General features: G+C 48.7%; 3 protein-coding genes and 1 pseudogene across 10 annotated transcripts in view; 1 reads left to right on the top strand and 3 right to left on the bottom strand.

Annotated features, from left to right (window-relative positions):
* The window catches only part of RNF123 (ring finger protein 123), a 30,865-nt gene extending 29,438 nt beyond the window's left edge, over positions 1-1,427 (top strand). For all 6 annotated transcript variants that reach the window (XM_054504748.2, XM_045862358.3, XM_045862363.3 and 3 more), the window contains 4 exons: positions 393-535; positions 677-771; positions 897-982; positions 1,077-1,427. In XM_054504748.2, coding sequence (XP_054360723.1) covers positions 393-535; positions 677-771; positions 897-982; positions 1,077-1,200 — 448 coding nt within the window. In that variant the 3' untranslated portion in view covers positions 1,201-1,427. The remainder of the gene's footprint in view (positions 1-392; positions 536-676; positions 772-896; positions 983-1,076) is intronic.
* On the bottom strand, positions 136-3,938 carry GMPPB (GDP-mannose pyrophosphorylase B). The gene is made up of 10 exons (XM_064596021.1): positions 3,781-3,938; positions 3,532-3,665; positions 3,325-3,405; positions 3,185-3,233; positions 2,867-3,009; positions 2,497-2,655; positions 2,332-2,410; positions 2,130-2,257; positions 1,860-2,042; positions 136-1,776 (listed from the first exon to the last, which is right to left on the bottom strand). Exons 2-10 carry the CDS (start codon positions 3,658-3,660, stop codon positions 1,645-1,647), a joined length of 1,083 nt encoding a protein of 360 aa, XP_064452091.1. The 5' UTR covers positions 3,661-3,665; positions 3,781-3,938; the 3' UTR covers positions 136-1,644.
* A 315-nt stretch (positions 3,939-4,253) lies between these two features.
* IP6K1 (inositol hexakisphosphate kinase 1) overlaps positions 4,254-26,628 on the bottom strand; it is a 57,234-nt gene continuing 34,859 nt past the window's right edge. For 2 of the 3 annotated variants that reach the window (XM_045862368.2, XM_064596010.1), the window contains exons 3-6: positions 14,551-14,761; positions 10,282-10,463; positions 8,047-8,222; positions 4,254-7,684 (exon numbers count right to left, since the gene is read on the bottom strand). In XM_045862368.2, coding sequence (XP_045718324.1) covers positions 7,151-7,684; positions 8,047-8,222; positions 10,282-10,463; positions 14,551-14,761 — 1,103 coding nt within the window. In that variant the 3' untranslated portion in view covers positions 4,254-7,150. The remainder of the gene's footprint in view (positions 7,685-8,046; positions 8,223-10,281; positions 10,464-14,550; positions 14,762-26,628) is intronic. The other variant, XM_045862369.3, reaches the window with a different exon arrangement.
* Positions 18,881-26,623, bottom strand: LOC123833795 (aminoacyl tRNA synthase complex-interacting multifunctional protein 2-like; annotated as a pseudogene).

The raw sequence follows: 26,628 nt of genomic DNA, 5'->3' as shown, positions 1-26,628 counted from the left end.
GAGGTTCCCCGCGTGGCCGCCAGAGGGGGCGCGAGCCCGCCCCGAATGCCCCAGCCTGTGCTTGGCCAGTGGCTTTGCCCGTGCCCTCGCCCATCTCCCCCAGAACAGTAGGAGGGGAAACCTGGGAGGCACTCCTTTAAGCTGCTAGTGATGTTCTTTATTTGTTTTCTTTGGAGAGTTAGTGTTTATTAGGGGTAGGCAGTCTTTCACTATCTGCTGGTCACCCCCTTAAACTGGTACCCAGGTTGTATGAGTTCTTGCTGGGCTCTAGGATGAGGGGCATGGGGTGGGGGCGGTGGGTGAAAACAAGAGGTGAGCTGGATTGCCCCACCACCCCCGCCCCTCCAGCAGGTACTGCTTTCTGACTACGCTTGTTCCCCTCTCCCACCTAGGAGAGAGCGAGCCACGTCCGTGCTCCTTGCTGATCCCTGCTTCCAGCTCAGCTCTATATGTTATCTCCTGGGGCAGCCAGAGCCCCCTGCCCCTGGCACTGCCCTGCCTGCCCCTGACCGGAAGCGCTTCTCCCTACAGAGCTGTGAGTGGACTGGGGGTGGGTCAGGGGGTTGGGGCTGGACTAGATCAGGAGTCTCAAAAAGAACAAAACCCCAAGTTGCGGTACTTAAGAGGCACTGGGTTTGAGGGCCACGTTGGGTCTGACACCTGCTACCGCCCGCAGACACAGATTACATCAGCGCGGAGGAGCTGGCCCAGGTGGAACAGATGCTGGCACACCTGACCTCTGCCTCTGCCCAGGCAGCTGCTGCCTCCCTGGTGAGTGGGGGCCGCCGCATCCGGCTGTGCGCCGCCCACATACACGCTGGCACAACTGTGCACACGACATAGGCTCCTTGTCTGGGCATCCGGCCCCAGCTCACCCTGCGCTCTGCTCCCTGCAGCCCACCAGCGAGGAGGACCTCTGCCCCATCTGCTATGCTCACCCCATTTCCGCCGTGTTCCAGCCCTGTGGCCATAAGTCCTGCAAGTAAGTGGGCCCCATGGGCGCAGGGGGCTGGGAAAGCGGCAGGGATACCCAGGCCCTCTCCTCCCCCCCTCCTCCCCCTCCTCCCCCGTTGTAGAGCCTGTATCAACCAGCACCTGATGAACAACAAGGACTGCTTCTTCTGCAAAGCCACCATCGTGTCTGTAGAGGACTGGGAGAAGGCGGCCAGCGCAAGTACCACCACTTCCTCAGCCGCCTAGCCCGCACAGCAGCAGCCTCCAGCCCTGAACTCAGACCCAGGCTGGGCCCTATTTATGAGCTTCCCCTTGCCCTGTTCCCCATGACCCCCCGCCGCCACCACCACCACCACGTCCAACCTCCTTGCCTGAGCGTAACCTCACTGGCGGGAGCCCAGCCATGTCCTGATTGTGCCTGAGCTTGACTTCCAGTCAGGGCCACAGTGAGCATTAAATTATTATTCCATACAGCCCTGGCCCGGCCCTTCTTGAGGGAGCGGGCTTTGTGGGGTATGCCCAGCAAGGAGCCTGCCAGATTACGTCCACGGGAGAGGGCAGGCGTCCAACCGCTTCAACCTCGTCTAGTCCTCCCAAAGAAACGGCGAGTCCAGGGCCTTCTGATGTGTCACACCAGGGCTCCCCCCGCCAGTGGGGAACTGGGGACTCGGCCGGCCCCATGGTATCCCCTCACATGATGATACGAGGCTCTGGCACCGACTCGCCGATAGACTTGTGGGGCAGCACGCTGGCGCCGTTGAGGTAGAGCTCGTCGTTAACGATGACGTCTTCACCCAGGACCGTCACGTTCTCCATGCGCACCTCGGGGGAGGGGGGCAGGCCTGGTCAGCAAGGCAGGCTCATTCCCTGCCCCTCTCCCCATTCGGCCGAGCCCCTAGACTTACCCACTGGCCCACGCGGCAGCGCCAGCCCACAATGCAGGACTCGAGCCAGGAGTGGGATCGGATGTGAGCATCTCGCAGCACTGTGCACCGCCGGATGCACACGCCATCCTCCACCACCACACCAGGACCCAGGCTCACGTTGGGGCCGATGCTGCAGTTCTGGCCGATGCGGGCACTTGGGTCCTAAGGACAGTGGGGAAGATACAAGTGAGGCATTCATCTCCTAAGCCTGAGAAGGGGCATTTATGATGGGCCGGGCGGGGGCCTCACCACCAGCACGTTGCCCACAATGCCAGGGCCTGAGCATAGTTGCTCAGGCTGCTTCTGTCGCAGGGACTGTAGGAAGAGGCACATGCCGGTGAGGAAATCCTTGGGCTGCCCTATGTCCATCCAGAAGCCTGTTGGGAGGAAATGCATCAGGGGGCTCAGCCCAGCCACACCACACCCCTACCCTGTGGCCTCCCTGCCTCACCCTGCAGCTCCATGGCATATAGCTGCCCCTCCTTGGCCATGACAGGGAAGATCTCCTTCTCAATGGATGTAGGCTGCAGCTGTGGGAGTGGGCAGCTTGTGAGCAGGGCCGTGGTGGTAGGGGCCTGCCCTACCCCAGCCCACCCCGCAGCTGGCTTCCACACACCTGGATGCGCCGCAGCACTGCAGGGTTCAGGATGTACATTCCTGCGTTGATCTTGTTGGACACAAACACCTGTGGCTTCTCCACGAAGCGGTGAACGCGGCCTGTGTCAGCCTCACATACCACCACACCATACTTAGAGGGCTCCTCCACTTTGGTCACCTGAGTGCAGGGGGAACCTCAGGCCCAGTCCAGGTGTGTCTGAGCCTCGATAATGCATACTGTCCTAAATCTCGGGCTGTGCCCCAATGCTTAAAGATACATACGGTACAGCTTTGCACCCACAACACAAGGGGAGGGTTAAAGGCTGGGCAGCGGGACAGGCTGGGCATGCGGGACAGGCGTGTCAGAGAAGAAAGATCTGGTCCCTTACCAGGATGGAGCCCTCCTGGCCGTGGTGCCGGTGGAACTGCACCATGGCTTGGAAAGGGAAATCGCAGATCACATCACTGTTGAGGACGAAGAAAGGGTCCGCAGTCTCAGAGAGCAGGTCACGGGCAAGTGCCAGGGGCCCAGCTAGGAGAGAAGTACAGGTCACCATCTTCCCCGGGGGCGGGGGGGGGGGGGGGGGGGGGGGGGGGGAGGTGGACGGACAACTGAGCCCCTGGATCCAGGCTCAGCAGACCCCATCCAGGCTGGGTCTTACCCCTTCCCAGGCCCTAAACCCTCTCCCCAAGGGACTTTTACTGACCTGTCCCCAGAGGCTCTTCTTCATGGGACATGGAGATTCGAATTCCCAGCTGTAAGGGAGAAGCCGCCTGTCAGGTGCCTCCCACCAGGGTGGGTGGTTGCGCGGGGAGCGAAGAAAAAGGTGAAAAGTCCGAGCCTCACCCTCTGCTCCTGCGCCTTCATTTCCTTCTCCAGCACCTGAGACATGTAGCTCACGGCCAGAATCACGTGGTCCACGCCTGCCTGTTGTACAAAACAGCGCCGGCCGATAGAAGGGCTCAGCCGGAAGGTACGGGCGTCCGCGACCCCCAAGTGCTAGCCGTCCCTCGTCCTGCCAGGTCCCACCGCGACACCGACCCCGGGTCTTACCGCGGCCAGCGCCTCCACTTGGTGCAGCAAGATGGGCTTATTGCAGAAATCCACCAGTGGCTTCGGGATGCTCAGCGTCAGCGGCCGCAGACGTGTCCCATAGCCGCCCACCAAGATCAGTGCCTTCATCGCGCCTGCGGGCGGCCGGAGAGTGAGTCCCGGGCTCCGCGGCCCGGCCCGCCCGGCCGAGCCCTGCCGCGCACTCCCGCCGCCGTGCCCGGCCCCGCGCCCTTCGCCTGCCAGACTGACCCACTCTGGCTCTGCCTTGGCCGCGCAGTCCGCCGTGACGCCGGCCCGGGGCTGCACCCAGCAGGACGCGACGCCAGACGAGGGCGGCTAGCCCCGAACTCAGGCCGGACCTAGGCGGGCGGTGACGTGAGCCCGAGCCGGCCAATCGGCTGCCGTTGACGTGGCACGGACGCCGACGTCGGAGCGCTGACACGCGGCGCTCCGGCAGACGTAGCCAATAAGAGCCCGAGCGCGGCCGGCTGCCATGGGGACCGGGCCCCGGGCCCGCGGGTCAGCTAACCATTGGCGGATCCAAAGGCGGAACTGGCGCCAAGGGCGAGGCTTCCTTCCCGACGGGTGCCAGGTCCGCCGCCGCACGGGCGCTTCCGGCCCCGCCCCGGGACGGCGGCTCGGGGGCGCGGCGGACGGACGCGAGCGGCGGTCGGGCTGGGCCTGTCCTCGAAGCCGCGGGACAGCAAAGACGCGGACACACCTCAGTTTCTAGCGGCTTTATTTTGACATACACGACCTCAGACACAAGCGGGGCGGGCAGCGCTAGGTGTACAGAAAGGGGCGACCCGGCGCAAGGCCCGAGCACCCCTCCCCGGCACGCAAGGTCCCGAGGAGACGCAGCTGGCCCAGCCGCGGCCGAAGCCGAGAGTGGAAGGGGGCGCAGGCCTCGGGCGGCGTGGGCAGGTTTAGGCGGGAAAGCGGAGCAGAGAGCGATTCCTAGAGGCGAGGCCTCACAGTTCCCCGAGAAGCAAAGGAACCAGGTCCTTCCCAGGGTGCTCCAATTTTTTTCCTCATTAAAACTTTTTTTTAATCGGCAAAAACAAAACCAAATTGAACAGCGATAAAGTTCCAAGCAATCTGCATCGAGGGGGCGTGCACGTGGACGTGCGCGAGGGAGCAGCGGCTAAAGAACTAGCCCAGGCCTTTGGCCCCTGGGGAAACCCCCACACCCACTGCACAGGCCCCAATGTGAGGGAGGGGTGGGGTCCCTGGCAAGTTGCTACACTGGTCCCCTTCCTCGTTAAGCACCGCCGGTCCCACTCCCCCCCCCCCCGGGGGGGGCTGGTGTCTACTTGGCCCAGGGAAGCACTAGAGAGGGGGGTCACTTGAGCACCCCAACCCGTGATCCCGCGTTGCACTTTGGTCCCAAGTTGGGGTTTGGGAAGGCAGGGCCTGGCAGGGACAGGGCTCTCTGACAAGGAGCAGGCAGAAGGAGTAGAGGCAGAGTGTGTGTGTGCACACACATGCCCACCACCCACCAGGTAACAGAGCTGAGTCTCCAAGTGTCAAAAGTGCTGAAAAGAGGGGTCCTGCCCTGATGGAGTAGCAGCAAATCCCAGGCCCTTCTGCTCTTTTTAGTGCCAGGAAAACGCTGAAGATAGTGGGTATAGTCTCTCTCACTATGAAGAGCACAACGGGGCAGCATGTGCTCCCAAAATACAGGAACTCAGGAGGCACAGCACATCCCCAGGCTGGAGAGGTTCAACTAAAGGGGGTCCCAAGTGGCCCCTGACTCTTGGTCTTAGCCTCTGCCCTGCCAGGAAATGCCAGTCCAAACGAATGAGCTACTACCCCCCTGAAGCCACAGAATGGTACAGGAAAGATGGTCGTTACTGACCAGAAACAAGCAAGCTGTCCCTCCCAGCCCCAAGGAATGGGAACCTGCCCACTACTGGCACCAGGATCAGAGGGCTGAGAGAGAGACGGGATCCATCAAGGAGCCCATTTAAAATGTGTGAAGCTGCATCTCTAAGGAATCGGAAAGTAGTCCACCACTTCCAAGGCCTCGACAGGCTGGCAGGCTTACCTTTAATGCCCAAACAAGGACACGCCCAAAGCAACCATGACAGTGGCCCTAGGCTCAGAGGGGAGGGCACTAACCTTGGCAATGGCTAGGTGAGTGCAGTGTCACCTCCTGGCCACATGTTCGAGGTGGCAGGTCTCTGTGCCATTAAGGGCTGGAGGCAAAAATTATTAAAAACCACCAGAAAGATCACCCCTTGGGCCTTCACTGTACCACTGTCCACGTGGAGCAGGGCTACACACTGCCAGGCCCACAGAGAAGGTGCTGGGCCATCCGGGAAACACCTCCTACAATTCATTTGCTACCAATTCTTTGTAAAAAGGTCGCACCTGCTGACAACAGGCACAGGGGCAAAAGCTCACCTCAGAAATGGCAGGACAGAAATCAATATTTACTAATGAACAAGGCTACAGCCCAGGAAAAAGATCCCAAGAGACAAGGGCTGGCTGGGAGATGGACAAATGGACAGACTGATGGATCCCAGGACTGATAAGACGAAACTCATTAGCAGAATCTGGACACCTGCACCCAAGGCCCAAACAATGTCTCTATGAACAGACAAGCTTCAAGCTCTCCCTCACAAGACTGGAGCTCCTCACAATGGGTTGCTGCCTTGAGCTTAGCCTGGAGAAAGGTGACACCCTGAGCGGACCACAGCCCTTGAGCCCTGGGAAGGGCAGACCATCCAGAGGCAGCACAGCTGCCCAAGCTAGAGGAAGACGACTCCCACCCACAGCACCAGAACTGCAAATACTGTCTAGGCCAGAGCCACCAGACGCCCTGAGGCCTGCTGGGACACCGACTCTCCTCGGCAAATAGAGCAGGGACCCCCTTCAATGGGGCAAGAAGGGGTGGCCTCCTCAGGCAAGGGATCTCAGAAAGGCTGGCTGGGGTGTGCAGGCAGGAAGAGGAGCAGGTTCAAGTGCCAAAGAGTGCCTGGGGATCCCAGGGCCTGCCCTCTGCCATAAGCTGGCTTCAGCCCAGCTTCATGAATCTAGCCTCATGCCAAGTCAGAACCGAGAAGGACGGGTCCAGCGATGTGCAACTGGCCCTGTGCTACCTGGGGGGCATGTGTTAAAGAGCTGGTTGATGCCCATGCCACCAGACTAGGAAGTCCCCCAACGGATGGGCACCCAATCCTCTACTGGTGAGGAACAAGGGATGAGTGAGCACAGAGGGGCCCTGTACCAGCCCACAGCTTCACCCTAAGACCAGCAGGGCCCTGCAGCCTCAGACGCCAAAGACCTAGGCAAGAGAAACCAATGTCCAAGGGTACCCTGTCCCTGCTGCCAAGCCCATCCACCAGGGGCACCTCTTCCTTTCTAAGTCAGCCTGGACACAGCAGTCAGAGCCGTAGAGCTAAAGGAGCCTGGCTGAGGGGATGTGTGTTGTGCCCTCCTTCACTTTATATATATGGATTCCAGGCTACAGCTAAAAACATTTCTTTTAGTTTACACCAAAGAGAAATATAACCCTTTAAAAGCAAGTCTGTGTGTCCTCACGGCGAGTTCAGTCAGAGCAATGGTCCCTGCCTGCGGGTGGAGAGGAAGGGGTTCTGGGGGCCCAGGGCCGGGCCTACTGGTTCTCGTCCCGCATCTGTTCCATGATGCTGATGAGGTTCTCTAGGCCGAACACATAGCCTCGGTCCGGCCCGTCATGCACGGTGGGGTCATCCCGGAAGCCCTTGAACGTGCTGTGTGCAAAGTCGATCATGCGGACATCCACCTTGGGTGGAGAGGAGGGGCTGGCCTCAGGGCTGGTGCTACTGGGGCTGGTGCTGGGGCCACAGGGTGGCGCCCCCTCAGGGAGCCCCGTATCCAGGTGCTTGAGACGCATCTCAGCCCGGCGGTCCAGGAAGGACTCTGCCCGGCACTCCCTGCCGTCGTAGATGACAAGCAGGGAGCTGGAGTAGAAGCGATAGGAGGCCTGCCGCTCCAGCACAGCTTTCAGGCCCCGCAGTTTGCTCAGGATGGGCTCAAAAAGGTCACGCCTCAGGTCCAGGCCGTTGTGCAGGTACTGATAGAGGGCGTTGCGGAAGCCTTCAATGGAGAGCCCGCGGCCATAGTACTTGTTCCTGCAGAGGTAATGCCCTGTGTCCAGCTGGTACACCTGAAAGCCCAGGAGACAGAGCGGGTGAGCACCAGGGAGGTCTGATGACCTTCGAGTGCCCTGGGCAGCCATTGTCTGGAAAGTACTCCTGACCAGCTTGACTCGTCCCAATGTCAAGGCAACAGGCTCTCACAGAGGCTCTGGATCTGGAGTCCAGACTAAGGTCACCAGGTAAGGCCTAGAGGGCTCAGGGAACATACCTATAAGGACGCACTCGGCACCCTGTGGGGGACTCACCCTCTCGGAGGAGACTCTGGACCACTGTGGGCCCGGAGGACACCTGGCAGGGGGAGCAGGCAGGTACATGGGCCACCCAAAACACGCAGGCAGCAGCAGTGAGGCTCTGGCCAGGGGCAACTCACCTGCATGCCACAGACCCTGACACCCAGCGTAGCTGACGTACTCTGCTCGCACTTCCTCATCTGCCGGGCCGCCTTCTCCGCGGATGCGTCATCCCCGTGCTGCCGGGTGCCCATCTTCAGGTCCAGCACACAGGGGTACTTGAAGTGGTGCACCACGTTCTCAAGCAAGAGGAACTCTGGGCCGTGGTCAAGGAGAATAACAGCCACACTCACCGTCAGCCCCAGCCAGGAAACCACGACCAAGTTTTTCTACAAAAGGGGGCATTCTCTTCTAATGTGATCTGTATTCACCTCACAGACTCTCAAATGTAGATGTCACACCACTGGCTTACTCATTCTTTTCAAAAATTTTTTATTGTAGCAAAATACACATAACATAAAATGTACCATTTTCACTATGTTTAACTGTACAGTTCAGTGGCATTAGTATATTCACATGACTGTGCACGTCACCATCCATCTCCGGAACTTTTTCATCGTCCCAAACAAAAACTAGAAACTGCATCCACCTCACACTATCTCCCATTCTTCCTCACGCCCCCACCCGCAGTAACTACCTTTCTAGTTTCCGTCTCTATGAATAGGACTATTCTAGACACTTCGTATTTGTCCTTTTGTGGCTGGCTGTTTCACTTAGCAAAATGTTTTCAAGTTTTATCCGATTTGTATGTAGCATGTGACAAAATTTCATTCCTTTTTATGGCTGAAAAATTTTCCGTGGTGTATATATATACCAAATCTGCTGATGCCATCATTTTTATTTTTTTCTATTTTATTCTGTCCTGTAGGCATACACAAACTAAAGAAGATCTGGCAGATGTGCATACATCCCTGGCACCATCAGTAAACCGAGGCCCTACTCCAGCCGTACCTCACCGAGGCCTAAGAGAAGTAAGACACCTTTGCGGCCCTGCTACCAACATGAGAAATCCGGTTTAACATTCCTGAATGGGAGTCTTAGAAAAAAGTGGATTTCAAATTTCTATCCTGCCTTTTTCTGACTAACCTTCAAACCAGTGACTACATATTTAAACTTATCCCTTGGTATTTCTAGAACCTTCTGCTTAAAATGCCTCTACGGTCCTGGCTGGCTGGATGGCATTTATACCCATGTCCTCATTTACATTTACTGTCTGCAACCATCCTGGATAAAGGTATAGGCTTGTCACATCTGTCAAAAGTCACCAGGGCCTACAGCCTGGACCTCAATTTCGTACTGGGGGACGAGGAAGCAATCACATGATCTTGGACGGGACTTGGCATCACTTGACGATGCACATATTAGCATCGCCTAATTCTTTAAAAAATAACTTATAGAAAACGATTAAATTGGCCTTTAATCAATTTCATCACCTGCTATAACCTATAAACAAGTGGCAATAAAACTTAAAAAGGGCTGCAGAAACACCTCACAGGGCCGGAGAACATGGGCTCTTGAATCCTGCTGTGGCCACTCACGGGCCTGGGCACAGCACCTAACCCCCCTGGGCTCCCATCTCCTCATCTATAAATGGGCTTCGTCAACACTTTCTCCCTCAAGAGACTGTTCTGAAAACTGAGTAAACAGAGAGGGCTCAGCACATTTCCCCTCAGTTTCCCAGTATTAGTTATTCACAGTCTACTGCTTCAAACACTAAACAATCATCAGAATTCCCATTTTATAATACTTTTTTTTACTTTTACCATCCTTTAAAGACTTTTATATGTTGTTTAGGTATGGTGTTTATCTTAGACAAAAAAACCCCACATATCACTTTGTAATTATTACCTTTTGGGAGGGGAAAAATACATGTGTGCACACGCGCACACACACACCCAGATCCCTGATTCTAGACATGCACTGATAAATACCGTAACCACTAGGAACATGTGGCAATTTAAATTTAAATAAATGTAAAATTCTGTAACTCAGAGCAAGCACGTTTCAGTTACTCGGTGTGGCCAGTAGCTACCATACTAAACACAGATACACATACCTCCACTGTCCCAGAAGGTTCTACCAGACAGCACCCTTCTGAACTGCCAAGTTTAAGCTTCAGGCTTACCAGTCCCGAAAGGCAGAAAAAAAACATGTCCATAAAACAAGGAAGGACAAAGAGCCTATGAAAAAGGGAGATGAGAACAGGAGGGGCTCCTGGACAGAGAGGGCCTCGGCCATGGTGCTAGGTGTCCTGACACAGGACCAACCCACGGTCCCAGCAGGGGGCACTGCTGAAGGTGTAGTAACAAGGATACTGTAGAGCTTTCGGTCCTTGGACTCGGAGCGCATACGACTCAGCTGCTGCTTGTGACAGCGCAGGCTCCAGGGATTATGGCTGATCTTCTCAGAACTCAGACCGCTGTTGCCATCCAGCATCTGGAAAGGGACGTCTGAGTGGCTGTGGAGCTCCACCTTTGGACTCTTTGCCTCCTGGGAGCTAAGAAGGAAGAACAGGACACACTGCTGAGGGGCTCAGACAAGTCACCTTCCGGGGTCTCGGTGCACAAGGTGAAGGAGGCCTCGATCAGGTCTCATCTGCCACCCATGGGCCCTGCTGACAGGTGGCACAGGGGCTCCGGATGCATGAGCGCATAAAAGTGAGTAATAAGTAGTATTTATACTTGTGTCTCTGAAAACTGTCTCAAAAATAATTCTGGGCATCAAATTATGTGATGAAGACACCACTCCAGATGCATTAAGAAGGCTGCTATAAAAATCAACTGGAACAAGTGTTATAGAGGATGTGGAGAGACTGGAACCCCGCACAATGCTGGAGGGAATGCAAAATGGTGCAGCCACCGTGAAAGTCTGCTGGTTCCTCAAAACGCTAAACATGGAATTATCCAATGATCCAGCCATTCCACTCCTAGGTCTGTACCCAAAAGACCTGAAAACAGGAACTCAAACAGAAACCTGACACTGTTCACAGCAGCACTACAATAAACAAGAGGTGGAAACAACCCAAGTGCCCATGAGAGCATGAACGGAAAAACAAAATGTGCCATACCCTACAGTGGAGTAGCGTTTGGCAGTAAAAAGGGAGGGGATTCTGACACAGGCTACAACCTGGATGAGCGCTGAAAACATCTTGCTAAGTAGGAGAAATGCTGTAGGGTTCCACTCGTCTGAGGTAACCGCACATTCACAGAAACCGAAACGAGAATGGTGGTTGCCCGGGCCTGGGGGGGAGGGGAATGGAGAGTTATCTAACAGGGATGGGGCTGCCGCTGGAGATGAAAAGCAGCTCTGGTAATGGGCAGTAGTGAGGGCCGCACGACAGCGTGCGTGTGTTCAATACAACTCAACTATACACCGAGAAAAGGCGAAAATGATAAATTGACAGGTGTACTTTACACTTTTAAAAAATACAAAGCCTGATGAATGTAGAGTTTTACACTTCATAAATAGAGGGTGGAGCATGGGATGCCACTGTCAAGAACACGAGTAACTATCCTGTTTGTGTCCACATCTACAACCGAATTTTTAATAAGACTCAAAGAAAGCATCTGCAGACACTGTCTGTGGGCCTGCGCAGCGGGTGCCCGGGAAACGGCAGAGCGAGCGAGCAGCTCAGAACAGAGGCGGGCGCGGCAGCTCCGGACAGATGCCACCGTCCTCTCCTGCCACGGTGGGTGCGCGAAGTCACACAGAGCCGAGCTAACCACCAGGCCTAGCGTGTCCTGGAAATGCGGGCGCTCCCGCACAGAGTGGCGGGCAGGCTGGGCGAAGCGGCTGAGAGACCCAGGCAGACCTTCCCAGTCCCTCTGACCGGAAGCAGAGCGGCCGCCGGTGCCTCTCGGCGTGACGGAACTCTCCTGTTCTTCTGGGGACGGCGTGGCTGAGGCTATTCATGGACGCCTTTTTTGTGATTCCCTTTAAGAAACAAGGTTGGGATGGCTCGGAGGCTCAGTTGGTGAAGCGTCTGCCTTCGGCTCGGGTCATGATCCCAGGACCTGGGGTCGAGTCCCGCATTGGGCTCCCTGCTCGGAGGGGAGCCTGCCTCTCCCTCTGCCTGCCGCTCCCCCTGCTTGTGCTCTCTTTCTCTCCCTCTCTGACAAATAAATAAAATCTTAAAAAAGAAAAGAAACAACAAGGTTTACTAATCTGCCAAGTAAGCCCAGATAAGTTCTCTGTGCCTGCCTGGGGAACCCGTGCCCCTTGGCATCACCCCTGGTGTTGCAGCTCTGGTCCTGGTGAAGAAGCAAGCTCCACTCCGGGCGGTAACTCAGAGCCTCTGCGAATAGGCCAAACAGAGGTCGGGGCCTGCAGACAGAGCTGTCACTTTCAAAGCAGAGCCCTGAACTCGGACACAGGCAGACTTTGATGTTATTCTATGTACACTGGCTTTTCATCAGATGATTCATGGAGCAACTTCTATACCTTTGGAGACCAAAAGAAAGCCCACTCTAAAGAGCTCTTGAGAGAAAGGCATTAATGCCGGCTATGGGCTGGAGGACTTGGGGAACATTCCTTGTCACTAAGCTTAGGTCCCACCTTCATCAGTGAAGAGGAAGCCCCTTGGGGAATGACAAGGAAGCCCTGAAGAAGTGCTTCCGCAGACTGGAGTCTATTTTCCACAAGAACACTTAACACCTGGAGACCCTCCTTACTATGAAATGGGTATTTCTCTCCTTGCATCAGGGATGCAGATCTGGCTAGAGAGGGCCCCTGACTGAGGACACGGGAGAGGACACATCACACACTCAGACAGTCTCATGGGGTTCTGTGCTCCTCGATGGGCGTCCTCTTCCGTCGATGGGAGCAAGGAGCACTAGAAGGCCCTCAGCTCACAGCTTCAGCAGCCAGGGTGAGCAGCATGTGTTGCTGAACTGATCTGACATTAGAGATAAGCTATGTGCTGCCACATCTAAGAAAAGTCCCAAATCCAACTTTTGAGTCACAGATCTTATTCACTGAAACTTATTTTTGAGTGAAATAATATACTTTAAAAAAATCTTTTTTTCTTAAGTAATCTCTATACCCAACGTGGGGCTCGAACTCAACAATCCTGAGATCAAGAGTCACGTACTCGGGACGCCTGGGTGGCTCAGTCAGTTAAGCGGCTGCCTTCGGCCCAGGTCATGATCCCAGGGTCCTGGGATCGAGTCCCACATCAGGCTCCTTGCTCAGCAGGGAACCTGCTTCTCCCTCTCTCTCCGTCTGCTTGTGCTCTCTCTGTCAAATAAATAAAATCTTAAAAAAAAAAAAAAAGAGTCACGTACTCCACCGACTAAGCCAGCTAGGTGTCCCAAAATTAAATATAAAGTAACTTAATCATACAATTTTTATTTCACTTTGTTCCAGGAAGCTCACATTACTTTTAATTTCTTTTTTAATAATTCAGTGGGTTTTTTAAAAATATATATTTACAAGGTTATAAAATATCACCACTATCTAATTTTTAGGACATTTCATCACCCCCAAAACAATCACCATTAGCAGTCACTTCCTATCCTCCTCTCCCCTCCCAGTCCCTGGCACCCAATAACCTGCTTACTGTCTCATGTGATGCCTATTCTTAACATTTTCTATAAATGGAATCACATTATATGTGGTTTTTTGTGACTGACTTCTTTCACTTAGCAAAGGTTTTCAAGGTTCATTCCCACTGTGGCTCGTATGAGTGCGCCATTCCTTTTTATCACTGAATAATATTCAGCCTTTATTCATCCATTCATCAGCTGACGGACACTTGGGTTACTTTCATTGTTTGGCTGTTAGGAATAATGTTACTATGAACATTTCTTTGCAAGTTTTGTGTCTGAATGTATTTTTTCAATTCTCTTGGTATGGGCTGCTATTCCCAGGAGTGGAATTGATGGGTTTAGCTTTCTAAGGAACTGCCAAATAACTGTTTTCCAAGGTGGCTGCACTATTTTACATTCCCATCAGCAATTTAAGAGGGTTCCAATTTCTCTACATCTTCATCAACACTTTTATTGCCTGTCCTTTTGATGACAGCCATCCTAGGAGAGTTCACATTTTTTCATAAAATATCAAGAAACAGAACTCTTTGTAAACTATTTTCCTAATCTACAAGAAAAATAATTTCCACTGGAATAAACTAAATTTTAGGTGCAGGGAAAGGGTTAAGAGCTGATCTCAGTCTCAGAGAGGTCAAAGAACCTCTTCCAGAACCCTTAAAGAACACTACTCCAGTCTCTCACTGCCCTTAGGCAATCCTACAGGTCAGAAAGCAGATGCAACCTCACTGTGGCCCAAGGCATTTCAACCTCATGTGTGAGACATAACCAAGCTGTAGTACACAGAGCACCCACGGAGAGTCCTTGCTTCCAAAGGGCTGAGAGGCCTTCACTCTCTCTTGACCAGCTCCATCCATCCTCAGAAGGTGGCATCACTGGGGTGATGTGACACGCCCAGGTGGGCAGCCAACGAACACCAGCCATCTTCCCCCAACCTTGAGCCCTACTTCCCCAGGGTGTGTCAGGACTCTAGAGATGCCTCGAGTGTTTGTGCTGCTAGGACCAGACGTGCACCTTCAGCCCTGCTCACCACCCCCTTACCTCTCAGAGGTTTCAAGGGACAGGCTGGCTTTCTCCTCCTTGTGGTCACTGCCACTGCCTGATCGGTGCAGGCTCCGGCGGGAGTGTTTGCGCCGAGGTTGCTCCCGCTCTGGTGTGTCATCCTGCTCCACAGTCTCACTTTCCACATAAGGGTAGGCCACCAAGTTGATGTAACCATCACTGTCTCCCTCAAAACAGACAGACACCACGCCTGTTGAAAAAAAGGCAGCTAGTCAACAAACGTCTACACAGGCTGGGTCTATGCAGCACAGACTGCTGGTACTTGCTGTCCCACAGCACATCACCTGCCTGAACCAACTGAAGATCAGTGTAAGAACAATGACCAACAGACACCTTTCCAGAACACAGCTGACCACTCACCCTGACTCAAAGTCTGCTACTTATCCTTTGACCGTGGGTAGATCGTGGGTAGAGCGGGTACCTATTTCCCACTCTCTTCTATAGCCCCGGCACTTCCAATGACTGACTTCTGTACTATCCAAACTGCGTGTGCTGGAGACATCCACACCTGACAGGACTTAGCCCTCTCCTTATTTAACTGTTCTCTGATACTGCCATGTCCTGTGTCGGCGTCTCAATCTGTTTCCCTCTGCCTGGCGGTGCCAGAGAGACATTAAGACTTCTCCCTGCAAAACAGTCCCCAAAGTAAGTCTTCTGCCCACACGAAGCATCAGGTTTTCTAACCTCACCAGACAGAACCTCTGCTTCACCAAACCACCGGCACTCCTAAGTTGAGACACCTTTCTATTCTCCGTGCTTTACTCGGGCAAAACAGTTTATCATGTCCATTTTTTATCAACCAGGTTGTTCGTAGGTTCTTCTTCAAAAGAGTTAAAACACAACACCTACAAACCTAGCTCAAGGTTTTTTTTTTTAAGAAAGAAAAGAAACAAGAAGAAAGTAAGAAAGAAGCCCAGGGGCACCTGGGTGGCTCAGTCGGTTGGTTAAGCATCTGACTTCAGCTCAGGTCATGAGCTCGGGGTCCTGGGATCGAGCCCCACGTTGGGCTCCCCGCTCAGCAGGGAGTCTGCTTGTCCCTCTCCCGCTGCCCTTCCACCCCACTCATGCTCTCTTCACATAATAAAATCTTAAAAAAAAAAAAAAAAAGATAAAAGTCCAGGCTGCCTATCATCTAACTTCCACATCCAACCTTCTGTCAGCTACATTTCTCTTTTCACACACTTGTGTACAAAACTGGCTCTATAATCTGAACATAAGTGAGAAGCTTTTATAAATAAGTCAATATGGGGTGCCTGGGTGGCTCAGTTGGTTAAGCGACTGCCTTCGGCTCAGGTCATGATCCTGGAGTCCCGGGATCGAGTCCCGCATCGGGCTCCCTGCTCAGCGGGGAGTCTGCTTCTCCCTCTGACCCTCCCCCCTCTCATGTGCTCTCTCTCTCCTCTCATCCTCTCTCTCAAATAAATAAATAAAATCTTTATAAATAAATAAATAAATAAATAAATAAGTCAATATGCCAGACCAAGAATATCCTTCTCTTTGGCCCATTTCCTTCTCCAGGTAGGTACTGCCTCACTCCCTGGGCTCTTTTAGAAAAAATTCCTGAAAACATGAAATGGATTCTTTTTTCTTACATTCCCACCACACTGCTCAAAGTATGCTGCACTTCAGTGCACCTCACCCCTGTACCCTGGCTGGTTTATACAGATGGCTGCCTCTCCTGCAGGTATTCACCTCTGTAACCTCCTCTCTTTGTCTTCACTAAAACCTCAACTGTTCCGGCCTGAATGCCCTCTGGTCTGCAAGCTTCTCGGTCTCCTGGGCTGCCCCTTATGCTCTGACCTAGAGGGTCCTCTAGGCCTGCCACACAGCTGTCATGCTGACCAGCCTGAGGGTCGTTCCTTCTATCCTTCTATGGTCTTCTACTTCTCCCCACTCTTGGTTTACTCCTTATTTGAGTGGAAGACATCTTCAGGTCAATGTTCAGTCCTTTGCAGGACTTTATTCTGCTCCAACACCTGACTGACTGAAGACAAAATTCTATGTAGTCTGTAAATAAAGACAGTTCTACTTCTTACTTTCCAATTGGAATGCATTTTATTATTCACTACCTGGCCTAACCACACCGGCCAGAACCTCCAGTAACATGCTGACTAGAAGTGGACAGCATGAACATCCTTGTCTCGTTCCTGATCTTAGGGGGCAAAGCAATGGTTTCGTCATTATGACGCTAACTGGAGGTTTTTCATAGATGCCCTTAGTCAGGTTGAGGAACTGTCCTTCTAGTCCTAGTTTGCTGCTGTTGTTTTATCAAGCAAGAATGGATGCTGGAGGGGCACCTGGGTGGCTCAGTCGGTTAAGCATCTGCCTTCAGCTCGGGTCATGATCATGGGGGTCCCAGGGTCCTGGGATCAAGCCCCATATTGGGCTCCCTGCTCAGCGGGGAGCCTGCTTCTCCCTCTTCCTTTACCCTTCTCCCAGCTCTCTCTCAAATAAATAAATAAAAATCTTAAAAAAAAAAAATGGATGCTGGATACTGTCAAATGCTTTTTCTGAATCTGCTAAGATATAGATGGTTTTTCTTTTTTTAGATTATTAATATGGAAATTCCATTTAACCTTTGAATGTTAAACCTACCCTGCATTACTCAGATAAACCCTACCTGGTAATGATGTATTGTCCTTTTAATATATTGTTGGACTCAGTCAACTAAAATTTTATTCAAATTTTTTACATCTAGATTCATGAGGTCCATTTATTTTCTTGTAGTGGCCTTGCAGAATGAGTTGGGACATACTCTTTAAATTTTTTGGAAGAGTTTCTGTAGAACTACTCTAAGTATTTCTTTCTTAAATATTTGGTAGAATTCATCAGTGAAGCTGTGTGGGCCTGGAGTTTTCTTCACTAAAATGCTTTAAACTCCAATCTCAATTTACTTGATAGCGCTATTCAGAGACTCCTATTTTTTCTTGAGAGTTTTCATAGTTTGTATCATTCAAGAAACTGTCTCTTTCATCTGTGCTGTAGAAGTTATTGGCATAAAGTTTTTCATAATATTCTTTTACCTTTAAATATCAGGAGACTCTACTGACAACATATCTATCATTTCTGGCATTAGACGTTAATGTATTCTCCTCTTCCTGATCAGTCTAGCTAGAGATGTTCTCAAAAAAATCAGCCTTTGGTCTTTGGTTTTTATTGATTTTCTTAATTTCTGCTCAATTTTCTCACTGAATTGTCTTTTTTATACAGATTTGCATTAATTTAGATATAGATATATATTCTGGAAACTAATCCTTGGTCAGTTATATGTGTTGTAAACATCTTTATCCATTTTCTTTGAAGGTGTATTTTGATAAATGTAAGCTTTAAATTTTATATGTCAAATATATCATTATCTCCTTTACGATTAGCTCTTTTATTTTTGTCTTTCAGGCTCGTCTAAAGCTATACTGGAAATCTGCCTTTCTCCTGAGGCACACACTTTTGAGTACCCTGACAGACCACAGGCAGACACAGAGCATCACACCTGCTATGGGGAGAAATGGCTGTGCTGTGGGTAGGCCAGGAAAAAGCTCTACCAGGAGTAGATGAGACTTGGTAATTAAATGAGCCATGCAATCAACCATTAGATTAAGGAAAAAATATTTTTGATTCTGACTTTTTTTTATTTTTTTTAAAAAAGATTTTATTTATTTATTTGACAGAGAGAGACACAGCCAGAGAAGGAACACAAGCAGGGGGGAGTGGGAGAGGGAGAAGCAGGCCCCCCGCAGAGCAGGGAGCCCAATGCGGGGCTCGATCCCAGGACCCTGGGACCATGATCTAAGCCGAAGGCAGACGCTTAACGACTGAGCCACCCAGGCGCCCCTGATTCTGACATTTTTTTTATGTCATTACTCACACCTAGGTAGAATGCAGACGGGAAAATGAAAATCAATGATCTTTTAATTCATCTGATATAAGTCCTAACTTTCTTGGCATTTTTTTTTTCTTTTTTTCTTTTCTTTTTTTTTTTTTTTTAAAGATTTTATTTATTTATTTGAGAGAGAGAATGAGAGAGAGAGCAGGAGAAGGGGGAGGGTCAGAGGGAGAAGCAGACTTCCTGCCGAGCAGGGAAGCCCGATGCGGGACTCGATCCTGGGACTCCAGGATCATGACCTGAGCCGAAGGCAGTCGCTTAACCAACTGAGCCACCCAGGCGCCCACTTTCTTGGCATTTTTAAGACTAATTTCAATAGACACTAAAGATCACATTTGATGAAGGTTTTGTTATTTTTTAAAATATACTCTTAAAAATTATAGTAAAAAATAGGGGCGCCTGGGTGGCTCAGTCGTTAAGCGTCTGCCTTCGGCTCAGGTCATGATCCCAGGGTCCTGGGATCGAGCCCCACATCGGGCTCCCTGCTCGGTGGGAGGCCTGCTTCTCCCTCTCCCACTCCCCCTGCTTGTGTTCCCTCTCTCGCTGTGTCTCTCTCTGTCAAATAAATAAATAAAATCTTAAAAAAAAAAAATTATAGTAAAAAATATGTAACGTAAGTTTATCATTTTAACCATTTTTAAATGTACAATTAGTGGCATTAAGTACATTCACAATGTTGTATATGATTATCATTCTCTATTTCCAGAACTTTCTCATCACCTCAAAGAAAAAATCCGTACCCATTAAATAATAACTCCCCCTTTCTCCCTCACCTGAACCCCAGGTAACCTCTAACCTACTTTGTCTCTACAAATAGGCCTATCGTAGACATTTCATATAAGTGGAATCATGTCATTCTCGTCCCTTTGTGTCTGGCTTATTTCCCTTAGCATAATGTTTCCAGGATTCACCCATTCTGTAGCCTGTATCAGAACTTCATTTCTTTTTATGGCTGAATACTATTCCACTGGGAATATGTATCACATTTTGTTTATCCATTCATCTGTGATGGACACATGGGTTGTTCCCACTTTGGGCTATTGTGAATAATGCTTCTGTGAATATTAGCTTATAAGCATCTGTTTGAGTCCCTGTTTTCAATTCCTTTTTTTAAGACTTTATTTATTTATTTTGAGAGGGTTTTTTTGTTTTTGTTTTAAAGATCCTGTTTTGTTTTGTTTTTTTTAAGATTTTATTTATTTATTTAACACAGAGAGAGACTAGAGAGAGAACACAAGCAGGGGAGTGAGAGAGGGAGAAGCAGGCTCCCCACTGAGCAGAGAGCCCGATGTGGGGCTCAATCCCAGGACCCTGCGATCATGACCTGAGCTGAAGGCAAACGCTTAACTGACTGAGCCACACAGGCGCCTCCCCCCCCCCCCCACCCGTTTAACTTTTTGAGGAACCACCAAACTGTTTTCTGTAGTGGCTGCACCATTTGACAACAAATACTTTCCTTTTTTTTTTTTTAATTGTTATAGCCATCCTAGGGGGTATGAATGGTATCTGACTGTGGTTTTGATCTGCATTTCCCTAATGATTAATGATGATGTTTCATGTGCCAATTGGACATTTGCATATCTTCTTTGGAGAAATGTTTATTCAAGTCCTTTGACCATTTTTGAACTGGGTGTTTCTTAACTCTTAACTAGGGGAACTAGTTCTTAGAACACCCAAGCTTTTTTTTTTTTTTTCTTTTTTAACCTCAGAACTTTTGCTTAGGCTTAGAACGTTTCTTTCCATTGCCCTTTGTCCACAGCTGCTCCTCACACTTCAGTCCTTCAAGTCTCCCCAGACATTCCTTCCCTGATCATCCTATCTGGAAGCCTTATTATTTCTAATTATAGAACCATACTTAAGCACTTCTCAAAATCTATAAATTGTCTATATGTTTATTTACTCTTTCTCACAGTAGCATGTTAAGTTCCCTGAGGTATGGTATTTTGTCTTTTACATCAATGAGCACAGAGCCTGGCATCCAGTAGATGCTTAATAAATATATGATTAATGAATAAGGGAAAGTTTTACATAAGGATACAGAAGCCTAGAACCTCACATTCAGTACCAGATGCAGTAACACCTGATGACTGCAGCTGGCCATACTAAATAAATAAAAATCCCTCTTCAAACTTACTGCCAAAACACAGAATATCATTGACATTTTTCCTCAGCTTGGTTGAGTTTTAAAAACACCTGTGCTCCTGGCAATAAAGGGATATGTGTGTTGTGTAGGATCATATTTATACAGGTATTTTCTAGACCTGTCTGCTGAAAGGGCCTAAAAACAATGATACTCCAGTAGCAATCAGTCCATCTAATGTCAAGATCTTGGTTTTTCTAAATACCATTCCTACAATAAAAGGAAGCAAAGCTCCCTGGAGAAATGGTTGGTTCCTGAATCGGGGCAGGAAAAATAAAATATGAGCCTGGAGCATCCTGAGGTAACTGAAAGTAAAGGAGGAGTCAAAAATGATGGGGGTACGTGTCACAAGCACACAAGAGCCAATTAAAGGAGTCCCAGTGGCCACATCTAGAATATGAGAAGTAAAATATCCCTAAGCCCAAAATGACAGATAATGGGTGAGAAGGGACAGTTCTTCCTTATGGGATTGTAATTCCTTTTAATTAATAGATGTAGAAGGAATGATGGAAACAGAAGTCACCATTAGGCACACAACACAGTAATAATTGTCACAGGCAAGAACCACCAAACAATTCTAAAATTAGTGGGCTAAAGTACTATAAGAAACAGGATATTTAGGGGTACCTGGGTGGCTCAGTCGGTTAAGTGTCCGACTCTTGATTTTGGGTCAGGTCATGATCTCAGGGTGGTGATATCAAGCCCCATTTGGGCTCCACGCTCAGCTGGAGATTCTCTCTCTCTCTCCCTCTGCCCCTCCCCGCCCCCACCCACTTTCTCTAAAATAAATAAATCTTTAAAAGGAAGGAAGGAACGAATGAACAAACAGGATATTTAGAAAGTCTTAAAGTATGTCCCCATAGGATATTCATTAATTACAATAGGAAAGATAGTAACTTTACAGTGAGGAAGCCTGGGAGACACCACCTTAACCAAGTGATTGAAATTAAATCACCAGTAACAACGCACCTATCTTCTGACATGAATAACTGAGGACACAAGATCACTTCTGTTGCCCAAGATATATAACCTCAGTCTAATCATGAGAAAATATAAGGCAAATTCAAATTTAGGGACATTCTACAAAATCACTGCTAGTATACTTCAAAAGTGTCAAGGTCATGAAAGACAAAGACTGAGAAACTATCTCAGGTTGGAGGAGACTAAGGAGGAGTAAATGCAATGTGAAGTGAAAACCTGAACCAAAAGAAGAACGTAAGTGGGAAAGGAAAACTGCTGAAATTTGAATATACAGATTAGTTATTATTATTATATCAGGGTTCATTTCCTGGTTTTGGTTATTATAAACTGTACTATAGTTAGGTTTTTAAAGAAAAATTTTTAAAGATTTTATTTATTTATTTGAGACAGAGAAAGAGAGAGAAAGCACAAGCAGGGAGGAAGGTTAGAGGGAGAGGGAGAAGCAGACTCCCTGCTGAGCAGGGAGGCCGATGAGGGTGCTCGATCCCAGGACCCTGAGATCATGAGCTGAGCTTTAACCGACTGAACCACCCAGGCACCCCAAGAAATTTTATTTATTTGAGAGAGAGAGAATGAGAGAGAGAGAGCACATGAGAGGGGGAGGGTCAGAGGGCGAAGCAGACTCCCTACCAAGCAGGGAGCCCGATGTGGGACTTGATCCAGAGACTCCAGGATCATGACCTGAGCCGAAGGCAGACGCTTAACCAACTGAGCCACCCAGGCGCCCAAGAAATTTCTTTTTACTTATTTATTTACTTATTTGACAGAGAGACACAACACAGAAAGAAAGGGAACACAAGCAGGGGGAGTGGGAGAGGGAGAAGCAGGCTTCCCGCGGAGCAGGGAGCCCGATGCGGGGTTCCATCTCAGGACCCTGGGATCATGACCTGAGCCAAAGGCAGATGCTTAATGACTGAGCCACCCAGGCGCCCCAAGAAATTTAATACAATGCTCATTGATGCTTGATGACTGGCTTAAGTGAAGACTTTGATTTTAGTACAAGTCACTTTATCAACAATACGCATGAAACAGCACTCTCCTTAAAATCTAAAATCAGTTACTGAGATTCACTTAAGGAGCTCGAGGGCAGTATTAAAGGGGCCAGGCTCTCACAGGCCCTTACCCGTCTCTGCACGTTGGCTGGCACTGTCACACAGCAGCCTCCCATCTGCCAGGGCACAGACCACAGCACATCTGCCACTGGGAGTTCAGTCCCAACAAGTCAGGATGCTCTTTCCAAGAGCAGAGTTCACAGAGTCAAACACAGTGGCTTCTTCTTTACTGCTTCCCTGTTCTGTTTTGTAAATTTTAAGATTTATTTATTTGAGAGAGCGCATGCACGCATGAGCAGGGGGAGGGGCAGAGGGAGAGAGAGAGAGAATCTCAAGCAGACTCCCTGCAGGGCATGGATCCTGGACATGGGGCTCGATCTCAGGACCCTGAGATCATGACCTGAGCTGAAACCAAGAGTCAGATGCTTAACCAACTGAGCCAACCCAGGAGTCCCTACCTACTGCTTACCTCTTTTAACTGAAAAATAGCTATTATCTACCCAGGTATCTACAACGGTTAAATTTACAGCATTACGCTTTTGGCCAAACAGAAGAAAAAGTGTGCAATGTTCCTTTCTCCTTTGAAGACAGACATGATTTGGCCACTGAACTTCATCTGAATCTTTGGCACCTTCTTCCACATTAGATTAAAACCCAGCTGATATTCATGACAGGGCTGTTTTTTAGTCGGCTCACCAAAGCACTTAAGAAGGCTTTCTGGCACACTGTTGACTGCTGAATGCATGAGAACAGTGGACAGGACCCTGTAGTGGTAACAGAGCAGCTGGGACAGCACAAGAGGCAGGGGAGGTGGGGTCTGTGTTAATCATGATCTTTCAGTGCCCTTGTCTTTCAATGCCCCATAATCTTTTTCAAGCACTAAATTTAAGTCGCAGGCATTGGCTGATAAAGCAGTAGGCTCATCAGCTTGGATTATGCTGGTTACATCCAAGTTCACATCTAGTATCTCAATCATTTTGGAGCAACCATTAACTGCAGCTTTCAATTCATACAGACATTTTTAAATATCTTTTTTTTTTTTTTAAAGATTTTATTTATTTATTTGAGACAGAGAGAATGAGAGACAGAAAGCATGAGAGGGAAGAGGATCTGAGGGAGAAGCAGACTCCCTGCCGAGCAGGGAGCCCGATGCGGGACTCGATCCTGGGACTCCAGGATCATGACCTGAGCCGAAGGCAGTCGCTTAACCAACTGAGCCACCCAGGCGTCCCCATTTTTAAATATCTTGATGGGACTCAAGAGCTTGAAGAGACGGGTCAGACTTCCTGCACATGGTCTACAACCAGGTAAGGAAAGATGCATCACTTTATGATAGGGCTTTACCTGGTACACTGGCATCATGGGAGCATTAGAGGAAGCTGGGTATACAGGAACTCTAATTTTTTTTTTGCAACTTTTCTATAATTTTAAATTTATTTCAAAATAAAAAAACAAAAGCCTTGTGCTGTTGGTTTTCATATATATGAAATGGACCAATAATAGCTTCCATTTTCTTTGAATAAATTGGGCTTCATTTGACTTAATAAGAAAAGATCAAATTTTGGTTTAACTGTATATTTGAGAACATACACTTATTTTTCCTAGTAAAAATGTAGCCCGAGGAAAGAAAATAGATACTAATGATTTGCTATGGTTTTTAAAGACTTCTGTTGCCCAGTCTGAGAGAAAGTTGCAGGGAAAAACTGAACCAATGCTAGGGACAATCCTTCCCTGGAAGGCACCTTGAGATTCAAACTTGTCCCAGCTCTGGTGGTTGTGATTTAGAAAACATTTCTCTGGAGCCAGGGCTCAACGTCCTTTTAAGAGATTTTTTTTTTTTCCTTAGCATGACTCCATGAGCTAACAGGGCTTATAGTTCTCTATCTGGTTTTGGCATATTTATAGCAGAAGATTTGGCCATGAATGTGTTGAGTGTGGAAGAGTAGGCGGCTGAAGCTGCATTTATAAAGCATTTGTAACTGTTGTTCTTAGCCACTTAGAGACAGCAATGTGTTTGATTCTGGCTTCTCTCTCCTTTTACAGGCTTAGAATATTCCTTCAAATTCAATATTCTTCTGGTTCTGTTTTGAAAACAGTAGCAAATAGACCATCAAATTCAAAATTACATAATGGACTTGAATATACATTTCTCCAGAGAGATACACAGATGGCCAACAGCACATCAATATCATTAATCATTAAGAAAATGCAAATCAAAACCACAATCAGATACCACTCATACCCACTAGGATGGCTATAATAATTTTTTAAAAAAGAGGAAAGTACATGTTGGCAAGATGTGGAGCAACACGAACATTCCCAGTAAGAATATCAAATGGTGCAGCCACTACAGGAAACAGTTTGGTGGTTCCTCAAAAAGTTAAACAGGATTACCATACGATCCAGCAATTCCAATCCTAGCTATATACCCAAAAGAACTGAAAACAGGATCTTTAAAACAAAAACAAAAAAATTCTCTTTCTCCCTCTCTCAAAATAAATAAAGTCTTAAAAAAAAAGAAGAACTGAAAACAGGGACTGAAATGATGCTTATAAGCTAATATTCACAGAAGCATTATTCACAATAGCCCAAAGTGGGAACAACCCATGTGTCCATCACAGATGAATGGATAAACAAAATGTGATACATATTCCCAGTGGAATAGTATTCAGCCATAAAAAGAAATGAAGTTCTGATACAGGCTATAGAATGGGTGAATCCTGGAAACATTATGCTAAGGGAAATAAGCCAGACACAAAAGGACGAGAATGTCATGATTCCACTTATATGAAATGTCTACGATAGGCCTGTTTGTAGAGACAAAGTAGGTTAGAGGTTACCTGGGGTTCAGGTGAGGGAGAAAGGGGGAGTTATTATTTAATGGGTACAGATTTTTTCTTTGAGGTGATGAGAAAGTTCTGGAAATAGATAACGATAATCGTATACAACATTGTGAATGTACTTAGTGCCACTAAATTATCATTTTAAAATGGTAAACTTTATGTGTATGTTGCCACAATAAAAAAAGAGTTAAGGAAACAAAAAATACTGATATGGATTGGTTTTTCAAAATTGAGGATCCCTTAGGCAAAGGATGGTGTAAACATGACTAAATTCATAACAGCTTTGGGAAATTAAAAAGCAGAACACCCCCCCCACCCAAATTTAACTTACACATGGTAGGCAATCATGAAAATGTATAAACACAGTGACAAAAATCAGAGTTTAAAATAAAGTGACTTAGGGCGCCTGGGTGGCTCAGCTGGTTAAGCGTGTGGCTCAGCTGGTTAAGCGTCTGACTCTTGGTTTCAGCTCAAGTCATGATCTCAAGGTCCTGAGATTAAACCCCACATGGGGCTCTAGGCTCAGCATGGAGTCTGCTTGTCCCTCTTCCTCTGCTCCTCCCCTGCCCCCTGTACTCTCTCTCTAATAAAAATAAAATCTTAAAAAAATAAATAAAGTGACTTAATTCTGGTATATATTCATGGGCTTCTATTCTATAAAGTCAATTTACATTTTCAAACATTATTTTTCCTTTAAAAGTTAGGACTTCCATGCATCCCCAGTCACTGTGCAAATTCCTTACCATCAATTCAATCCCCCAGCACATACAGACACAGGCTCCATACAGCCTCCTTGTCAGTTGTCTCACCGCCTCGACCTGGAAAGCATCCAATCCTTCCTCCTCTGGGACCAGAGAAGTACTTCTCTGCTAGACCATCCCAGCAAACAGGGCAAACCACCTTGCTAACAGCATGCTCTTCACAAATAGGACTTAATGCTGTAAATTCTTCTTGGGTTTACCTATCAGTGAATTCAGATTTTTAAGATCTAAAGACCTCGCTGGTACTTTCGGCCTCAAATTTTGCTTAACAAAGTGACTTCGCTGCTTTGAGACAACAGAGACCCACATCATATCACATGGCCAACAAAACAAGGAAAACTGAGCTGAGGGCCTGCAAAAGCCCAAGGCTGCTGCTCTCTCGGAACCGGCCAGTGACTGA

The sequence above is a fragment of the Mirounga angustirostris genome, unplaced genomic scaffold (assembly GCF_029215605.1).
Source record: "Mirounga angustirostris isolate CCGP_5_RB_7025 unplaced genomic scaffold, mMirAng1.0.hap1 SCAF_1, whole genome shotgun sequence".
NCBI classification, from domain to species: Eukaryota; Metazoa; Chordata; class Mammalia; order Carnivora; family Phocidae; genus Mirounga; species Mirounga angustirostris.
The sequence above is the reverse complement of the archived record's forward strand: the minus strand, read 5'-3'. Positions and strand labels throughout refer to the sequence as shown.